Source organism: Peromyscus eremicus, chromosome 1 (genome assembly GCF_949786415.1).
Source record: "Peromyscus eremicus chromosome 1, PerEre_H2_v1, whole genome shotgun sequence".
Classification (NCBI taxonomy): domain Eukaryota; kingdom Metazoa; phylum Chordata; class Mammalia; order Rodentia; family Cricetidae; genus Peromyscus; species Peromyscus eremicus.
Genome location: NC_081416.1, coordinates 100067568 through 100085658, shown reverse-complemented (window position 1 = coordinate 100085658; position 18091 = coordinate 100067568). Strand labels below are relative to the sequence as shown.

General features: G+C 38.5%; 1 protein-coding gene across 1 annotated transcript in view; it reads left to right on the top strand.

Annotated features, from left to right (window-relative positions):
* Window positions 1-18091, top strand: part of Pgm2l1 (phosphoglucomutase 2 like 1) — a 55111-nt gene that overhangs the window by 20451 nt on the left and 16569 nt on the right. Inside the window, exons 2-5 of the mRNA XM_059270585.1 lie at window positions 5474-5641; window positions 6740-6846; window positions 7644-7728; window positions 10373-10456. Coding sequence (XP_059126568.1) covers window positions 5474-5641; window positions 6740-6846; window positions 7644-7728; window positions 10373-10456 — 444 coding nt within the window. The remainder of the gene's footprint in view (window positions 1-5473; window positions 5642-6739; window positions 6847-7643; window positions 7729-10372; window positions 10457-18091) is intronic.

Below are 18091 nucleotides of genomic sequence, written 5' to 3'. Positions count from 1 at the left end.
ATAAACAGGCAAAAATGAAACCTAGGGTCCACTACTGCTACTTAAGAATAATGGTTCAAAGGGCTGCCACATGACTACTCATGGATTCAGTGTCAGCACTCCTAAGACAGACCAAGTCCCAGATCTGAGTCAATTGAGTGGCCTGAAAATTAGGCTAAAACGAGCTTAGAGACTGCTGTTGATTTTAGGTGTCCAGGAAAAGAGGAGAAAAGAATCTATATAAGGGTATGCACCTTAATTTTTGTTCTTGTTGTTTTAAGAAAGACCTCATATAGCCCAGGGTAGCCTTAAACTTACTCTGTAGCCAAAAATGACCTTGAATTGCTGATCATTCTGCCTCTATCTCTCCTGTGCTTGGATTGCAGCTACAGTACTTGGCTTCAGTAGGAAATACTTGAGGACAGGCCTCAATTTGTTCCTATTAATAACATTGCAAGTATAATATCCAGTGTAGAGTCAGTTAACCAGACCCATAAAGAAACAGGTCAACATAAACAATTACACACAGAAACAAATGTACTACAAACTGACTCGAAGAGGTACTTTAGGCTAAATTATGATATAAAGACTTTAAAATAACTGATTGCCCATTCTAAGAGGTCAAAAAGAGAAAATTAAAAAGTAGGCAGAGAAGTGAAGATAATGCAAAAGCTTGTATTTTTTTTAGAATATAAGTTCTGACTCTGAAATAATACAATAACCAAAACTAAGAATTCAAATTTAGTAACAAATTTAGTAACACTCAGATTAAAGAGAGAATTAGTAATCTACAAGATAGGGCAATGGGAAGTACTCAGGATGAAGCATGTAGTGACAGAATGGCAAGAGGAAGACTAAAGAGAAAGTATGGGGTATGAGGCCTGAGATAATATAATGGAAAGTTCTCACATCGGCTTGATCGAAGTCACCCAAGTGAAGAAAGAGAGGATGGGCCAGCTGCAGTATTTGAAGAGATGGTAACTGAAATGTCCTAAATTGATGAATAATAACAATCCATAGATTAACTTTGGCATTAATGTAAGCTTTCTCCCCAATTATACCTAATTTTATACCTGAAACAAGGAAAGAAAAGAATAAGACCTTTAATAAAGAACAGTCCAATTTAGTTGTATTTTTGGCATATATGTATATTTTAGAAACCTGGAATCATTACACATGGCTTGTGAACATTCCTCTCTTAAGATGTTCTGAATGTTTCATATATCATTAAAATTTAATAAAATTTCAGATGTGATATTTGAATGTACTGTATAAATAAAAGGTATACTTTTATTTATTTATGTATGTGAATATGTATGCTAGTTTATTTTTATAGGTACATGCGTGTTTTGAGGAATTGTGGGTGCATGTGCATTTGGTCGCCAGAGGGTGACCTTGGGTGACATCTTCAGTAATGTTATCCACTACTTACAAAACAGGGTCTCTCATTGGCCTGGAGCTCACCTGTTAGGCTGGTTGGACATTGAGCCCCAGTGATTCTCCCGTCTCCACCTCCCTATCTCTGGGATTAAAAGTACATGCCACCAAGACCAGCTTTTTACATTGATGCCTGGGATCAAACTGAGATCCTCATGCTTGAGAAAATAAGAACTTTGCTCACTAACCCATCTCTCTAGCCCCTTGTGTTATACTTTTATAACCAATTTTCTGCAGACTGTGTAGTTTAATTACATTTAGTTAATAGTCTCAACATTATTTTTAGTAAGTATACTTAGTAAATCTTTGGTATGTTTGTGTTGTAGGAATTTTATGTGTTATGGTCTGACATTCAGTGAAGTCAGGTATTTATTTGAGAGGCTGGGTTCACATTCAGCTGGTTGGAATGGATCAGAGAGAGAGAAAGAGGCCTCCCATGAAGGAGGAGGTGGGTCTGGAAGGTTGCATGGGCCCTTTCAAGCTGAGAAGTGGACAGTGACTATGTGTGTCTCAGTCATTGTGATTTGCCTCAGGTTTATCCTTACATTTGTCCCTGAGTTTTATTATATGATAAACAGTAGAAGAAATCTCATTATGTTTTGTTTTGTTTTGTTTTATTTTTGAGACAAGAATTGCACATATTTCAAACTGGCCCTGAACAAGAACAGCTATGTCACTGAGGACACATAACTAAGTCTTAACATGCATCCCTGATTAATTATACTTCTCTTTGGGGATAAATTTCTAGAAATAGAACAACTGGATTGTGGTAGTTTGAATGTAGTTGGCCTCCATAAGCTCCTAAGGAGTGGCATTATTAGGAGATGTGGCCTTGTTGAAGTAGGTATGGCTTTGTTGGAGGAAGTGTGTCACTGTGGAGGTGGGCTTTAAGGCCTCCTATGCTCAAACTACGCTAGTTCAGTTCACTTCTTGTTGCCTGAGGATCAAGATGTAGCTCCTTCTCCAGCACCATGTCTGCCTGCGTGCTGCCGTGTCCCACCATGATGATAATGGACTAACCGCTGAAACTGTAGCCACCCAATTAAATGTTTTCCTTTATAAGAGTTGCCATGGCCATGGTGTCTCTTCACAGCAATAGAAACCCTAACTAAGACATGGATCAAGACTATTTAATATTTGAGCTACTGGCTAAGTATACTTTACCCCAAATTCTTGGAACAAGCAGTATTTCAGATTTTTAAGTTTGGGATTTTTATAGTCCTTTTGTACAAGTTGTATCTTTCAAAAATAGCTGGTGTTATTTACTTACTTTGTCTCACATTCTTTGTCTTTCTGCGTGACTTTGACACTCCTCCATTGAAAGTTAGGATCTGTGTTCCCTCTCCCAGAACCTTTGTCACAGCCTCAAGAAATAAGAGGAACAGTGGAAGTCCAGCTCCTTGACTTCAGGTCTATCAAGGCAGGAAAGATAGTACAACTGCTAGCTGGCTGGCTGGCTTTTAGGACACTTGCCCTTAGAACCCAGCCTTGGGAGGAAGCCCAGGCTACAAGGAGTGCCTTCTGCAGAGGTTCCATATGACAGCCCACTGGGTCCTAGCCAACAGCTAGCATCACTGCCAGATACATGACAAGCAAGCCTGGGGGTGATTCCAGCAGCTGATCTTCGAGTCTTCGAACAGAAGCCTCACACTTCTGCCCACAGAAACTGTGAAGGACAATAAATGATACTGATTCTGGCCTGTAAGTTGGAGTGAGTTATTAGCCAGCCATGGTAAATTTCCTCTCCCTCCCTAGCACTGCTCTTCAAACTCCTAAAATGAAATCAAGAAACCATTTTCATCTAAAAATTCAGAAGTTTTTACTTCAGATGGAAATGGTATCTTGATGTAATTGCATTTTCTGAGTTACTGTGAAGAGCCAGTCTAGTAGGGAGATGGTGGTTGGTGTGCTGAGGGTGGCTATCACTTCACACTCGGGAAATCTAATACTGAAATCATTATATTTCTACTCCCAGCTTGTTCCCCATCCTCCTCCTCCCCATCCACCTCTGCCTCCAATTCAGTCCGTACTCCCTTTTCACTTAGCAGATATTACTTCCTTCAGTTCCCTTTCCTCAGTTCACCCTAGCTTAATAACTTAGGTCAATACTGCTGCATCACCAGAACCTATGCAGTCTGTGGAAACTGTCCTTTTACTTACCTTTCTACTGCACTACGTACTAAGCTTTGTAAAGTCCTCAACTGCCAATAGTGTCTTCTATGTGTGGCGCATAGTATGTGCTTGATAAATAACTATTATTATTTAGTGAGTTTTAATTATTTTACTATTTGATGTATGTGGGCATTTTGTCTACATAAATGTCTGTGTACCGCAAGCATGCCTGGTGTCCAAGAAGGCCAGAAGAGGACATCAGATACCCTGGAACTGGAGTTACAGATGATTGTGAACTGCCATGTGGCTCAAACTTGGGTCCTCTGCTAGAGCAGCCAGTACTCTTAACCACTGAGCCATCTCTCTAGTCCTGTTCTTGATTTTTACACGGGTAGGGATCAAACCTGGGACCTGAGTATTAAGCAAGCACCCTGCCAGTGAGCTACATCCCCAGGAAGGCTTAAGCTTTAAAGTACAGTAGTTGACATTTTTAACTTTTCACATTAATCTTTCCCTATCCATTGTTACTTAAGTGATAACAAAAGTTGTGTTTCGAAACTTACTTTCCAATCTTGGTCTAGTTAACATTTTCATTTCCTGGATTTATTTTTACTAGTAAATTATTTATCAAGTAAATTTTGTTTTATATGGTAAATATAGCCGTCTAAGCTTTTTATCTAAGCCAACTTAATAATGCTAATTTGGGTGAAATTTTTTAAGATGGGTAAATTAAATTTAGAATTACACAATGATTCTTTACATAGGAAATAATCCTTTAACATGATTATATTTTGAAGTTAATAAGAAATCATTTGACTGGATCCCTGCTCTGCTCCAGGGCTCTGGAAATGGATCTCCAAGCTGGCTGACCCTCAGAAGTAAATGTCAGCAGTGTTCACCCTTCAGGTTTTCAGATTGCAGTTTCCTATTTCAACTTCTGTTTAGACATAAACTTAAAAATTTTCTATTGTTTTATTAACCTGGTATTTGTTGTTCAAACACAAATTTCTGACAGTAACATTTAAGAATAGCATTTAAAGTTTCATAACTTTAAACATACTGGATTATGGAAGAGTTTTGTATGGGGGCTCCCTTTAATGAATAACAATATCAGGATTTGGGATTGTTAATTTTGGTACTATGTTCTTTAATATCTTTTCTAATCTTCTGAATGATACAGTGCATGGTTTAGGTTGTTCTCGAGCTGTTAGGTCTACTACTAGAATATTCTTAAGTAGATTCAAGTTGTTAGGAATTGTAAAATAGGCAGTATATTAATTACTTTTCTCATTGCTGCAACCAGATACCTGACAAGTAACAACTTAGGGAAGACTTGTTGCAGCTTACAGTTTGAGGGAACCATTCATCGTGGCAGAGGAGGCATGGAGGCAGGAGAAGGAGGTGACTGATGTATTGCATCCACAGTCAGGAAGCAGAGAGATCCTGACAGAGATGTTCCTTGACATTTTATTCGTAGCTTTTAAATTTAAGATTGTAAACCAGGTGGCATTCGGAAGGCAGAGGCAGGCGGAGCTCTGTGAGTTCGAGGCCAGCATGGTCTACAGAACGAGTTCCAGGACAGCCAGGGCTACATGGAGAGACCCTGCTTCGAACCCTCTCCCCCCCAAAAAAAATTAAATTATAGAAAAAATAGGTATATGTAAATCATCCTAAGTAGGTCCTGGTTCTTTTGGGAACTCAGTAATTGGAAGGATTTTTAATAAAAAATACATACCATTTAAAAATATATATGTATATATTAGTATAGGCAATACTGTATTTTTGTAGTATACATGCATTTTAATAAGAAACCTTGGAATCTAATGAACCAGGCTTATGAGTCTACATTTTGGGCCCTCAGACAGGCTTAGTATTAACATTTTATGTTCCTAATTAGATCTACTTTTTTTTTTTTTTTTTTTTTTTTTTTTTTTTTTTTTAACAGAATCCCAAAACGAAAGAGCAAATTGAAAATCTCTTGCGGAATGGGATGAACAAAGAATTGCGTGATCGACTTTGTTGCCGAATGACTTTTGGGACTGCAGGACTTCGGTCTGCCATGGGGGCAGGGTTTTGCTACATTAATGACCTTACAGTAATACAGTCAACACAGGCAAGTATTACAAGCTATTATATATGTACTTTTCTCATTCTATTATTTTACTTTGTAAATAAGGTAGTACCCTTCTTTTAAAAAATAAACTATTTTGTTCAGGAAGGTACTCTTATAAAAAGGGGAGACTAATTTTGATCATTTATTTTGTCCCAAGATTTACGTTGGAAATCATTTATGTATCTACAACAGCAGTTTTCTACCTGTGGGTCATTGACCCCCTTGGGGGTCAAACAACACTTTCACAGAGGCCATGTATCCTACATATCAGATATTTACATTACGATTCATAACAGTAGCAAAATTACAGTTGTGAAGTAACAATGAAATAATTTTATGGCTGGGGGTTATGCTGGGGGTCACCACACCATGAAGAACTATAGTAAATAGTCACAGCATTAGGAAGGTTGAGAACCACTGATCTACAAGGTCACAGTCCTTCTCATGAAGAGTTCTTTTGGCTGGGTGTGGTGCACACCTTTATTAGTTCCAACACTCAGGGGACGGGGAGACTGAAGCTGATGGAACTCTGAGTTTGAGGCCAGCCTGGTCTACATAGCAAGTTCCAGGCCAGTCAGGGCTATAAAGTGAAATGGTAAAAATTCTGTCCTCTGGAGCCTTGAAGTAAGAAACAATCTCCCTGGTTTTTTCTGAATGTTCTTTCTGACCTCCCTGCCTTCCCTTACTGACCCTTACTTCCTTCCTACCTTTTTTCTCTCTCTCATGTTTTATGTATTGGATTGGAGTTGTGGTTACTAAGTTGGTATTTCTGTAGTACTAAATATGTTCGAAAATCTGAGAAATGATTGTTATCTCATATTTGTGGATGGAACAGTATTGCTCCCACATTAGTAAGCATGGCTATAAAGACCAAAGCCAGTTCTGAGTCAATTAGCAGCAAAGTAAACATAAAAACCGGAGACTTTTAAGTTGTAAAATGCAGACATTGTGGCCGGGATACAGCTCAGTGGTAATGCACTTGCCTGTTTGAGGCCCTCAGTTCATCCTCAGCATGAAAAGGGGGTGCGTAGGGTTGGAGGAGGGGCACTTAAAGTGGAAGCTTGCATCAGGAGCTAATCTTCTGTTTATTTGCTGTAGGGGATGTACAAATACCTAGAAAGGTGTTTTTCAGACTTCAAGCAGCGAGGCTTTGTTGTTGGGTATGACACTCGGGGTCAAGTAACCAGCAGCTGCAGCAGCCAGAGGTACAGTTTTAATTATTGCAAAGGTTACATTGGAGTAGGGGTAAAATATTCCATTTTTTTTCTAATGGCAAGAATTCTGAAACAAGAGACTTTCATATAGAAACTTGACCTCATGCTAATGCTTATTGTATGTTTTCTGAAGCTTGGGAACAATTTTAGCTGAAATAGAAGTAAAGCTCTTCAGAGATAAGCTTTAGATTTATAGAAGTATAAAAATAATCTTAGAATATTGCAAATTCACAGGATGTCAGTCTCTACATTTTTTTGCATAGTCATTGAGTAGGAGTAATTATGAAGCTTCTGTTCCCTTGTAATCCTGCCTTAGTATCTTTTTATAAATTGGTAATCATGGTTCTTGTTTAAGGAGGATAATTGTAATATGGAGTTTATTTGCTTCACTGTCCTCCAATCTTGTCAGGGTGTTTTTGTTTTTGTGTATGTGTGTCTGGAGATGAAGTTAGGGCCTTGTGTATACTAAGCCAGTGTGCCAGCACTAAGCAACATCCCTAGCTCCTTAAACAAACAGAAAGACCTTACTTGACAGTTTCAAGTTGGCGCATCAAGCTTAAGTAATTGGTGATGGTAAGAATAGGTTGGGTGGTCATGGTGGCACATAAGGGAGGCTGAGGCAGGATTGTGAGTTTGAGATAAACCTAGGTAACAGTTCCAACCAGCTTTGGCTACTACTGAAGATCTTGTTTCAAAATTCAGAATAATTCCATTATGAAACATTGATTATATGGAAGATTGGTTTATTAAAATTAATGGGAAGGACTAAGTGAAATCTCTTCTTCTAGGCTTGCTAAACTCACTTCTGCAGTGTTGCTTGCTAAAGATGTTCCTGTTTACCTTTTTTCAAGATACGTTCCTACACCTTTCGTAGTAAGTATGCTGTGATAGTGATTACTCAGCTGACTGCACTTCAGGGCCTTTCTGAAGACAATTAGGATTCAAATCTTTGCCATACATATGGTTCTAAGTATTGAATTCCAATCCAGTGAAAATCTAACCAAAGGAAGGAAAACAGTTTTGCATTGAGCATGATCTATTATAAGTTGATCAGCCCATAGTCATGGTGAGATGTTTTTAACCGGAAATTGATTTATCAGGACAAAAATGACATAGCGATTTGAATATACTACTAACAGTTTTGTGTGCATTTCCATCTGAGATCTGAAAAACAGACAGTGACCAGTCACCAACAGATTTTTCACTGACGGACTTTTAAAAGATTGATGTGATTGGTCACTGACCTGATGGATTATTATATACATAGTGATTTGGGCTAAAGATCCACCAACCATGTTATATTTAGTTCAGTTAATAGATTATGTCCTGCTGGGTCGTGGTGGCACAGGCCTTTAATCCCAGCACTCAGAGGCAGAGGCAGGCGGATCTCAGTGAGGTCAAGGCCAGCCTGGTCTTCAGAATTCCAGGACAGCCAGGTCTGTTATATAGAGAAACTTTGTCTCAGAAAACAAAAAACAAAAACAAACAAACAGAATAGATCATGTTACAGTTATAATTGATGTACATGGTCTCAAATTTGAACAAGTTAGGAGGCTGGTGCCACTTGACAAAAATGTGGTAGTGGAAATGGGAGCATATTGACAGTGCAAAACAAGACTACCTATCTTTAAAACTGAACAGTAATGAAAACAACAAACAGAAAAACTTACGAGGTAGAACTAAGCCCTACTTTGAGGGAGGGAAATTTGTAAATGTAAGGAATGCAGTAGCAAAAAAAAAAATGTTAAGATACTGAGCTTATGCTATAATATGTTTGTGCTAAAGTAGAGTAAAAAGAATGAAGTCATAAAAAGTATGAGAAAGAAATAAGTACGTATATTTAAAATAGTAACAGAAGACAAAACTAGGCTAGAGAGATGACTCCAGATGCCAAGCTTGACAACATGAGTGCAGTCCCTGGGGCCCACGTGGTACAAGTCGAGAGCCAACTCCTACAAGTTGCCCTCTGCCTCACACATGGGTCGTGGCATGAATTGTCCCACCCCAAATAAATAAATAAATAAATAAATAAATAAATAAATAAATGTAATAAAAATTATTAATAAAACTGTGGAAAGAGTGCTGAAGATACAAAACACAAACAAAAGGACTGTGTAATAAATACAGTATTTCTAACTGTAAGTAAATGTGCAAACTTAGATGAATTAGCCAGTCTCTTAGAATAGCAGTTGATGCGTCAAACTCAGGAGAAATAGTAAACCTGAATAATAGTAAGAATCAATAAGTTGAATTGGTATTTTGTTTAAGTAGTCTCAAATTTAAAATAGTAAGTCTAGATGACTTTATATGCAAGCTTTATCAAATATTTAAGAAATGAATAATATCTATAGATTATTGAGTTTTTGGAAATTTATTGAGCAACTCAAAGAATTGAAGGAATTGCTTTTTTTAAAAAGAGTATATCAATAAAGTTAGCACCAGTGAATAATAGAAACTAGAAAGGAGGTAGGGCTTTAGCTCAATTGTAGAGTATTTGTCTCACAGGCATCTATATGGTCAACTTCAGTAACAGAGAATTCAGGAATCTAAGATTGTGCCATCCAGTTGCCAGTTCCAGCTTCCATCAGTCCCAGTGTGTTGGCTTTCCTGTCTTATCAAGGTAGATTTTCGGTAGTTAATGAGGAAGGTATTTTTAGCATTCCCAGATTCACACCCTTTTGTCACCATGACTTCAAATCAAAGATTGTCTTCCTTGACTACGTGTAGCCAGAATATATTGGGGGAAGGACCTCTGATAGGGTGTGGATTTTGAAACTGTTTCTGGAATCATGTCAAGGGACTAGACTAGTGTGATCAGACCTGGAATATCTACCCACACCTTCCCTTCCCCTCTCACCCCTACCTTCTGTGGTCTAGAGAGTAGTCAGTGTGATGGTGGAAGCTGTAGGGAAGCATCCAAGGAAGAGAAATAATAGTTACTACAGAGGGAAAGAGAAACCCAACCTGAGAGAGAGAGAGAGAGAGAGAGAGAGAGAAGGGTGAGTTGGCACTTATGTGACATGGAGGCACAGAGTATACATAAAGATCTTCAAATTAGAAGGCAAAAGACTTGTGTTATGCCTTTGAATCTTCTACCTAATGACTATGTAATGTCAGATAAAACGCATGTAAAATGTGATGATTAGATAGTTCCTAAATTTATTTCCATCTCCAACTAATATGATTGTATTTACCATTCATATCTCTAGTCCAGTAAAGTGTCTCTCACGTTGTATTTACTAAATATTATTGTATAACAAAAGATAGGAAATTGTTATACCAACAAGCAAAATGAGATTGGTAGGATAGGCTATTCAAGGTGATAATTGGATGATTGTTGAACTGTGTATGTTAGAATGGACTTTACCCATCAAATCTGGAGCTGATGAGATCTTACATTATTGATATCTGAGTGTCTTCGTGCATTATTGAGACAAGTAATGTTGATGTAAAATGTTTGAATATCTAGCAAGCAAAGTGGAAGAATGCTGCTGTGATATATTTTTTCTTTTTTCAGCCATATGCAGTCCAGGAGCTCAAAGCAGTTGCAGGTGTGATGATTACTGCATCTCACAACCGCAAAGAGGACAATGGATACAAGGTAAGCCTGGGATGCCTAATCTTTGCCTATTTTGTAACTTTTATTTTATTTGAATAATATTTGCTAGGTGTATTTTCTACACTGAGGAACAAAACCAGGCACTGGAAACAGATTCAGAGCTCTGGCTCTCACAGAATGTGTACCTCCAGTGGCATTTACTGGTTCCCAGGGTGTGCACGTTACAATGGTCTCTTCATTGGGGTTTTACTTCTGTTTTACTTGACTTCTCTATCCTATCCCAATATATCCCCTCTATAATTTAGAAATCAAGTCATGTTTTGTATATCAAGAATATGAAGAGTGGATGGGAAGAGTCAGGGAAATAGGACCTTGACCTCACTTACCCCTCCATCTGATCTGCCCAGGCCTCTCAATGGCCACAGGATCCGTCTGCTACATTAGCCTCTGACAAAATGACAAAAAGAAGTAGAGTGCAAAGGTGAAAAGCAGCTTGAGAGATGCACATGGAAAGTACTTAGCACAGCGCTGAGCCTGTGTTTTAGGCTTCTGGGAAACCATGCTCTTACATTTTCTGCTTGTTTGAAAGGACTCCAGACACACTGAGTTCCATTGTAAGTAGGAGAAAGATTTAATAGCAATTTAAGATTTGGGGCCTGGCCGGGCGGTGGTGGCGCACGCCTTTAATCCCAGCACTTGGGAGGCAGAGGCAGGCGGATCTCTGTGAGTTCGAGGCCAGCCTGGGCTACCAAGTGAGTTCCAGGAAAGGCGCAAAGCTACACAGAGAAACCCTGTCTCGAAAAACCAAAAAAAAAAAAAAAAAAAAAATTTGGGGCCTGGCCCATTCCTAGAGTCAGGGAAGGAACTTAATTAATACAGTTTAGGACATGTAAATTCCAGGTATTGTGAGTTAACCAGGTAAGCAACTGTGCTGTGAGCAGTTGGATGTGGAGTTCTGTAACTTAAGGAAGAAATATGGGCTGAAGTTACAGATTTTAGGGGTACTATATCTATTAGAACATACAGGATTACTTGGGAGTCCTTGGCTTGGATGTACAGCTAAGAGATAAGATAAGGTAGAAGGGAAGGTCGAGAATGGATCCTAGAGAATATTAACTTTAAGGGAAATGGGTGGAAGAGAAAAAAAGATACCAGAAGTAGGAGAAGAGCCAGAAGAAATTGGTACCATTAAAGCCTAAAAGATTAAGAGAGTTGCAAGGGTTAGAAGGCAGCTGTCAGTGAGAGCAAAGGACCCGGAATCCAAGTTTCTACCACATATCTATTGGGATGTCTGGCAGACATTTCAGAACTAGTGTCTCGTTAGCAGAGTTCTTGGTTTCCCATAACTGCCACATATATACCCCAAGTTGGTCCTCCCTCGGTCTTCCCGGTTCTGTCAGTTAACATTATAAACAGCAGTGAAAACATGTTCTTGACTGCTTCTTTTCCCTGATATTTCATCTGCTAAAAAGTTCATCTAAAATATATGTAAACTATGTTACATCTTCTTACATCCTCCACTGTTACCATTCTAAGCCACCATTGTTCTCCCTCTGAAATGCTGTGGGGTATCTACAGGGAAACTGCTCAGACATGACCTTAAGCCAATAGAAAGTCTTTATTAGCCAGCCGGCGACTGCACTAGGTGTTCAGGATCCCCTTGGGGTACTAAGCCTTTGTCAGTGTGAGTCTTTAAGCACAAAAACCATGTTCTGGATTGACATACTTTCAGGTAACAAGTACAGTTAACTAGAAGCAGAACTACAAAAGCCAAAAAGCAAGGTTGGTACATTTAGAGACTTTCCCAGAATTGTGGATGTTGATAGATTAGGTCTCTGTTTTAGTTTTGTCAGGTGGTACTTTCTACCTGCTGAGTTTTATGGTCTGTATGGTACTTCCATCATGGAGTCAGTTATGCTAGGGTCTGGAGACCTACTAAGGTCTGGGGGCCCTGTTACACAAATCAGAGAATGCTAGCTGATCTCATCTCTGCTTCCATGGTTACCCCACAAACTTTTCTCCACAAAACCAGTTAGGTGGCCATTTAAAACGCATACATATCCAAGTCATGTTTGATGACCCAAGCCTGTAGTTCCGTTTGGGGAAGGAGGGTTGCTTGAGCCCAGGAGTTTAAAACCAGCCATGTAGCATAGCAAGTCCCTAGTCTCAGAACAAACAAAAGGCCAACAAAAACTCTTCTGCCTAAAGTTCTTCATTGGCTTCTTATTCTTTGATAAACCCCCAGTTCTAACTTAGGAAGCCAATCCTCTGCTGATGGGCATTCCATTGGTTCTGATCTTCTGCTTTGTACTGGTAGTGCTACAATGTCCTGTACTTGCCTTTGTTCACATATGCTGCTTTTGAGACAGTATAATGTCTAAGAGTGTCAGTTTGGTTCGAAACTGACCTCTGCTGCTCAGAAGCTTTGTGATCTCAGGCAGGCTAATTAAATCCTTTGTGCTTTAGTTTTATAATTGCAAACTGAGGATAGTTATAGAACCAATATGATAGAGTGGAAGTGAATATCCAAAGTCATAAAATTCCTACCACAGTGTCTGGCCCCGACACGTTCTCAGTAAATGTTAGCTGTTGTTTTTATTAGTATCTGTAGCTTCTCTATATAATGTAGTCACTTAAAGTATGGCTAGGCTGGATTGAGATGTTAAAAATGCAGAGTAGTAGCTGATTTTAATGATTTGGTATGAAAAAATGTAAAATAATCTCATAATTTTAATCACATTGTATTTGTAGTTATAATGTTTTTAATACATTGGGTTATAGAAAGTATATTAAAATTCATTTAATATTTTATCTTTGTTTTATATTCCATCTATTTATTTTAAACTTTTAATCATAAAAAACATATAATTCAGTATCTTTGGTTTTTTTTTTGTTTTGTTTTGTTTTTTTGTTTTGTTTTTTGTTTTTCGAGACAGGGTTTCTCTGTGTAGCTTTGTGCCTTCCTGGAATTCACTTGGTAGCCCAGGCTGGCCTTGAACTCACAGAGATTCACCTGGCTCTGCCTCCCAAGTGCTGGGATTAAAGGCGTGCGCCACCACCGCCGCCCGGCTATAATTCAGTATCTTTGTTCTGAATTTTTTTTATTTTTATTTTTTTATTTTTTGGTTTCCAAAACAAGCTTTCTTTGTGTAGCCTTGGCTTTCCTGGAACTCGCTCTGTAAACCAGGCTGGCTTTGAACTCACAGAGATCTGCCTGTCTCTGCCTTCCAAGTATGGGGATTAAAAGTATATGCCACCACCGCCCAGCTACTCTGAATCTTTTTGATGTAGCCGCTAGAAAAATTTATATTACCTATGTGGCTTCCACTTGTAGATCACATTATGTTTTTATTAGATATTACCATTTCATAGGACACTTTTTTGAATTTTATCTGTGTGTGTGTATGTGCATGTATGTGTGTGTGTGTGAGAGAGACAGACAGATAGAGACAGAGAGACAGAGAGAGAGAGAGAGAGAGAGAGAGAGAGAGAGAGAGAGAGAGAGAGAGGGAGAGAGGGAGAGAGGGAGGTGTGGAGATCAAAGAATAACTTCGTGTAGTCAGTTTTCTTTCACCTTCATATGGAAGAAGATAATTTTTTATCATAAGATAAATTTTTAAAAGTAAAACTTTTGGGCCAAAGGCATATGCAAAAAGAGTGGAGAGTGAATGCCTTTATGATCTGGGGAAACACTCCCATATTCTAAGATTCACACACAAAAAAAGACCATAAGTTCTGGATGCTTCCAGTGAAATTTTTTTAAAATTTACAAAATACAAAGGCCTTACCATATACATATGTATACTATATGTCTATAGTATGTATAGTAAGCAGTATACCAGCTGAGCTACATTCCCAGACTTTGTTTTCAAATGGAAAAGTTACTGCTGTAACACCATGCAAAGGTGGTGGGTGGGGTGAGGGGCGGGTGGGTATGGGAGGATGATACTTGCAAATAGAGAACGAAGAGCTGCTTTTTTACAGGTAACAAATTCCCACAAATAAATAAGAAAAAAAATCAAAAGAAAGCCCTTTAACAAATGTAAGGAGATGAAGTGGAGGAAATCCAGATAAACTCCTGTTTGGTGAAAATGTTAGTTGTAGCACCAGAGCCATAATCCATGGGCTCCAGAATTGACTGGGTAGACTTCACTGATACTAAAGATTTCTGTTCTGTGAAAGACAGAAGACAACCATAGACTTGTGAGAAAATGCTTGTAAAAGATATATCTGATAACGTTCTCTTATCTAAAATATTCAAGCCAGGTGGTGGTGACATATGCCTTTAATCCCAATACTTGGGAAGCAGAGGCATGGTATAGCCTGGTCTACAGAGCAAGTTCCAAGACAGCTAGGGCTACATAGAGAAACTCTGTCTCAGAAAAACAAAAACAAAATAAAATATTCAAAGAATTCTTTAAAACTCTACCGTAAGAAACCAAAAGACATCCAAATACTCTAATATGCACCTCACCAAAGATACACAGATGACAGATGAGTGTATGAAAGAGAGCTCCACAAGGAAATACAAGTTGAAAACATATGCAGCCATAGAACTTTAGAATAACCAAAATTCAGAACACTCACAACATCAAATATTGGCACAAATTTTAACAATGAAATTAAAAATGCATGCATTTCTGGTGAGAATTCAAAATGGTACAGCCATTTTGGAGACAGTTTGGCGGTATCTTACAAAACTACATAAATCTACTTTTGCCGAATGATTCAGACTTCTTGGTATTTACTCAAAGTAGCTGAATACTTTGTCCACACAGAAGCCTGTACCCAGAGGTTTTTGTAAATGCTAAAACTTAGGCAAAGCCAAGATATTCTTCAGTAGGTGAATGGTTATTCAGAAATAAACAATGGAATATTATTCTGCATTAACTAGTTTAAGCTACCAGAGATGGAGAGATGGCTCAGTGAGGACCAGTTCAAATCCCCCAGCACCCTTGTAAGATGCCAAGTATGGTTTTATGTGCCTGTAACTCCAGCTTTGGTAGATGAACAGCAAGTTTCTGGTTCGGTGAGAGACCCCGTCTCAAGGCAAATTAGTGGAGAATGGTAGAGGAAGGTACCGGCTGTTCTGCTCTGGTCTCTGTATGTGCCACACACTCCCACACATAATACAAGCACACATGAATAATTGATAAATGATTAAGTGAGCTCTCTACCCCTGCAAATGAAGGATTCTTAAACGGTTATTGTTAAGTGAGGACAGTCATCTAAAACATACATACTGTATGATTCCAACTATGCAGTGTTCTGGGAAATGCAAAACTGTACACATAGTAAAAAGATGAGTGGTTGCCAGAAGTCACATGGGGAGGGAGAGAAGAGGGGTGAATAGACGGATCATGGGATTTGAGGACCAGTGAAAATACTGTGTATGCTACTACAGAGGTAGATGTTTGCTACATACATCTGTCCACTCGTATAGAATGGACAACACCAGGAGTGAACCCTAATGGAAACATTGAATTTGGGGGATAATGGTGTGTCAATATAGGTTCATAATTTTAACTGTGCTACTCTGGTGGGGATCTTGTTAAAGAGGGTGGTCATGCAGTGTGGGGACAGATAGGAAATGTCTCTGCCTTCTACCCAATTTTATTCTGAAGCTGAAGCTGCTCTACAATGTGAAATCACACTTATCTAGTTTGCATGAGGTGCTTGATTCAACCCCTAGCACCACTAAATAAATAATAGTAAGTAGATAAAATCCTTAAAAAAATACTTAACAGTTATGCATAGTGGTGCACACCTATAATCCTAGTACTCCAGAGGCTAAGGAGGAGAATCTTGGGTTCATGACCAGCCTGAGCTACATAGTACACTTGAGGCCAGTTATTGAAGGCCCATCTGAAAAAATAAATAAATAAAAATAAATTCAAAATCCTTGAACAGGGGCTGGAAATGGCTCAGTGGGTAAAGTGCTAACTCTGAAAGAATGGGACCTGTGTTTGGTTCCCCAGGTAAAAGCTGGGTGTGACAGTGCACACCTGTAACCTCAGTGCTGTGGGACAGAGGCATGGATCCTGGGGGCTTGCTGGCCAGCCAGTCTGGCTGAAGCAAAGAGCTCTATCCAGGTTCACTGAGAGACTGTCTCAAAAAGTAAGGATGGAAGGGGCTAGAGAAATAGTTCAGCAGTTAAGAGCACTGCTGCTCTTCCAGAGGACCCTGGTTCAATTCTCAGGAACTACGTGATGGCTCACAACCATCTGTAACTTCAGTGGGTCATACATGTCAAGAAATTCACCCATTTCTTTTAGGTATTCCAGTTTAGTGGAATACAGATTTTTTTTTTTTTTGGTTTTTCCGAGACAGGGTTTCTCTGTGTAGCTTTGCGCCTTTCCTGGATCTCGCTCAGTAGACCAGGTTGGCCTCGAACTCACAGAGATCCGCCTGCCTCTGCCTCCCGAGTGCTGGGATTAAAGGCGTGCGCCACCACCACCCGGCCGGAATACAGATTTTTAAAGTATGTATTCTCTGAATTTCCTCACTGTCTGTTGTAATGTCCCCTTTTTCATCTCTAATTTGGATTTTCTTTCTCCATCTTTTGGCTAATTTGGCTAAGAGTTTCTCAGTCTTGTTGATTTTCCTCAAGGAACAAGAACATCATTTCATTGATGGTTTATATTATTTTTTGTTGTTGTTCTTATTTATTGATTTCAGCCTCAAGTTTGATTATTTCTTTCCATCTACTCTTTGAGTGTTATTTCTTCTTGTTCTAGAGTGTTAGTGTGTCCCTAAGTTACTAATGTGAGATCTCTCCAGTTCTGTTTTGTTTTTAATGTAGGCACTTAGTGCTATGAACTTACCTTAGAACTGCCTTCATTGTGTCCCATAGGTTTGGGTATGTTGTGTTTTCATTTTTATTCAATTCTAAAAAGTTGTAATTTCTTCTTGATTTTTGTCTTGATGCATTTTTAATTCAGTAGTGAGTTAATTTCTCTTAATTTGTATATTTCCTGTTGTTTCTGTTGTTGATAGAATTTTTAAATCAAATAATTTGACATATTGTTTGTGACAGTTTAATACATAGTATGTGTACTCAGTGTATTTTGTTCTCTTTCATTTAAGATGGAACAGGAGGGTTCCATGCCATATCCGTGATAGAATCAGCATAAATATTTTCTAAGCAACATCCCTTTCAGCTTTGAAACCCCGTGAAGTCTTAGAATTACCTTTTTTGTTTGCTTTTGCTTTTAGGGGTGTATGATTGTTCTTAGTGCCTTATTGATTAAACTACTAGATAAGTTGAAAACTCTTTGAAGTATATACATACTTAACGTACTATCTTTATCTTTTCTGATACATAGTTTGATATTACATAAATTTTTCTTTAATTTACAATGGGAATTATTTATTGTTTTGTATAATAATGATGAGTTTAATAGTGTAAGTTTTTGTGGATACTTTATGGTTTCTTTGTTTTTAAAGATTTATTTATTTTTAAGTGTATAAATGTTTTGCCTGCATGTATGTCTGTGCACCACATGCGTGCAGTACCCTCAGTGCAGTGCTGGAAGAGGATGTCAGATCCCCTGAGACTGAGACTGGAGTTAGAGATGTTCTAAGCCACCATGTGCTGTGGGATGGTCTGTATGTCAAGTGTGTTGCTGATTGGTCAATAAATAAATCACTGATTGGCCAGTGGCTAGGCAGGAAGTA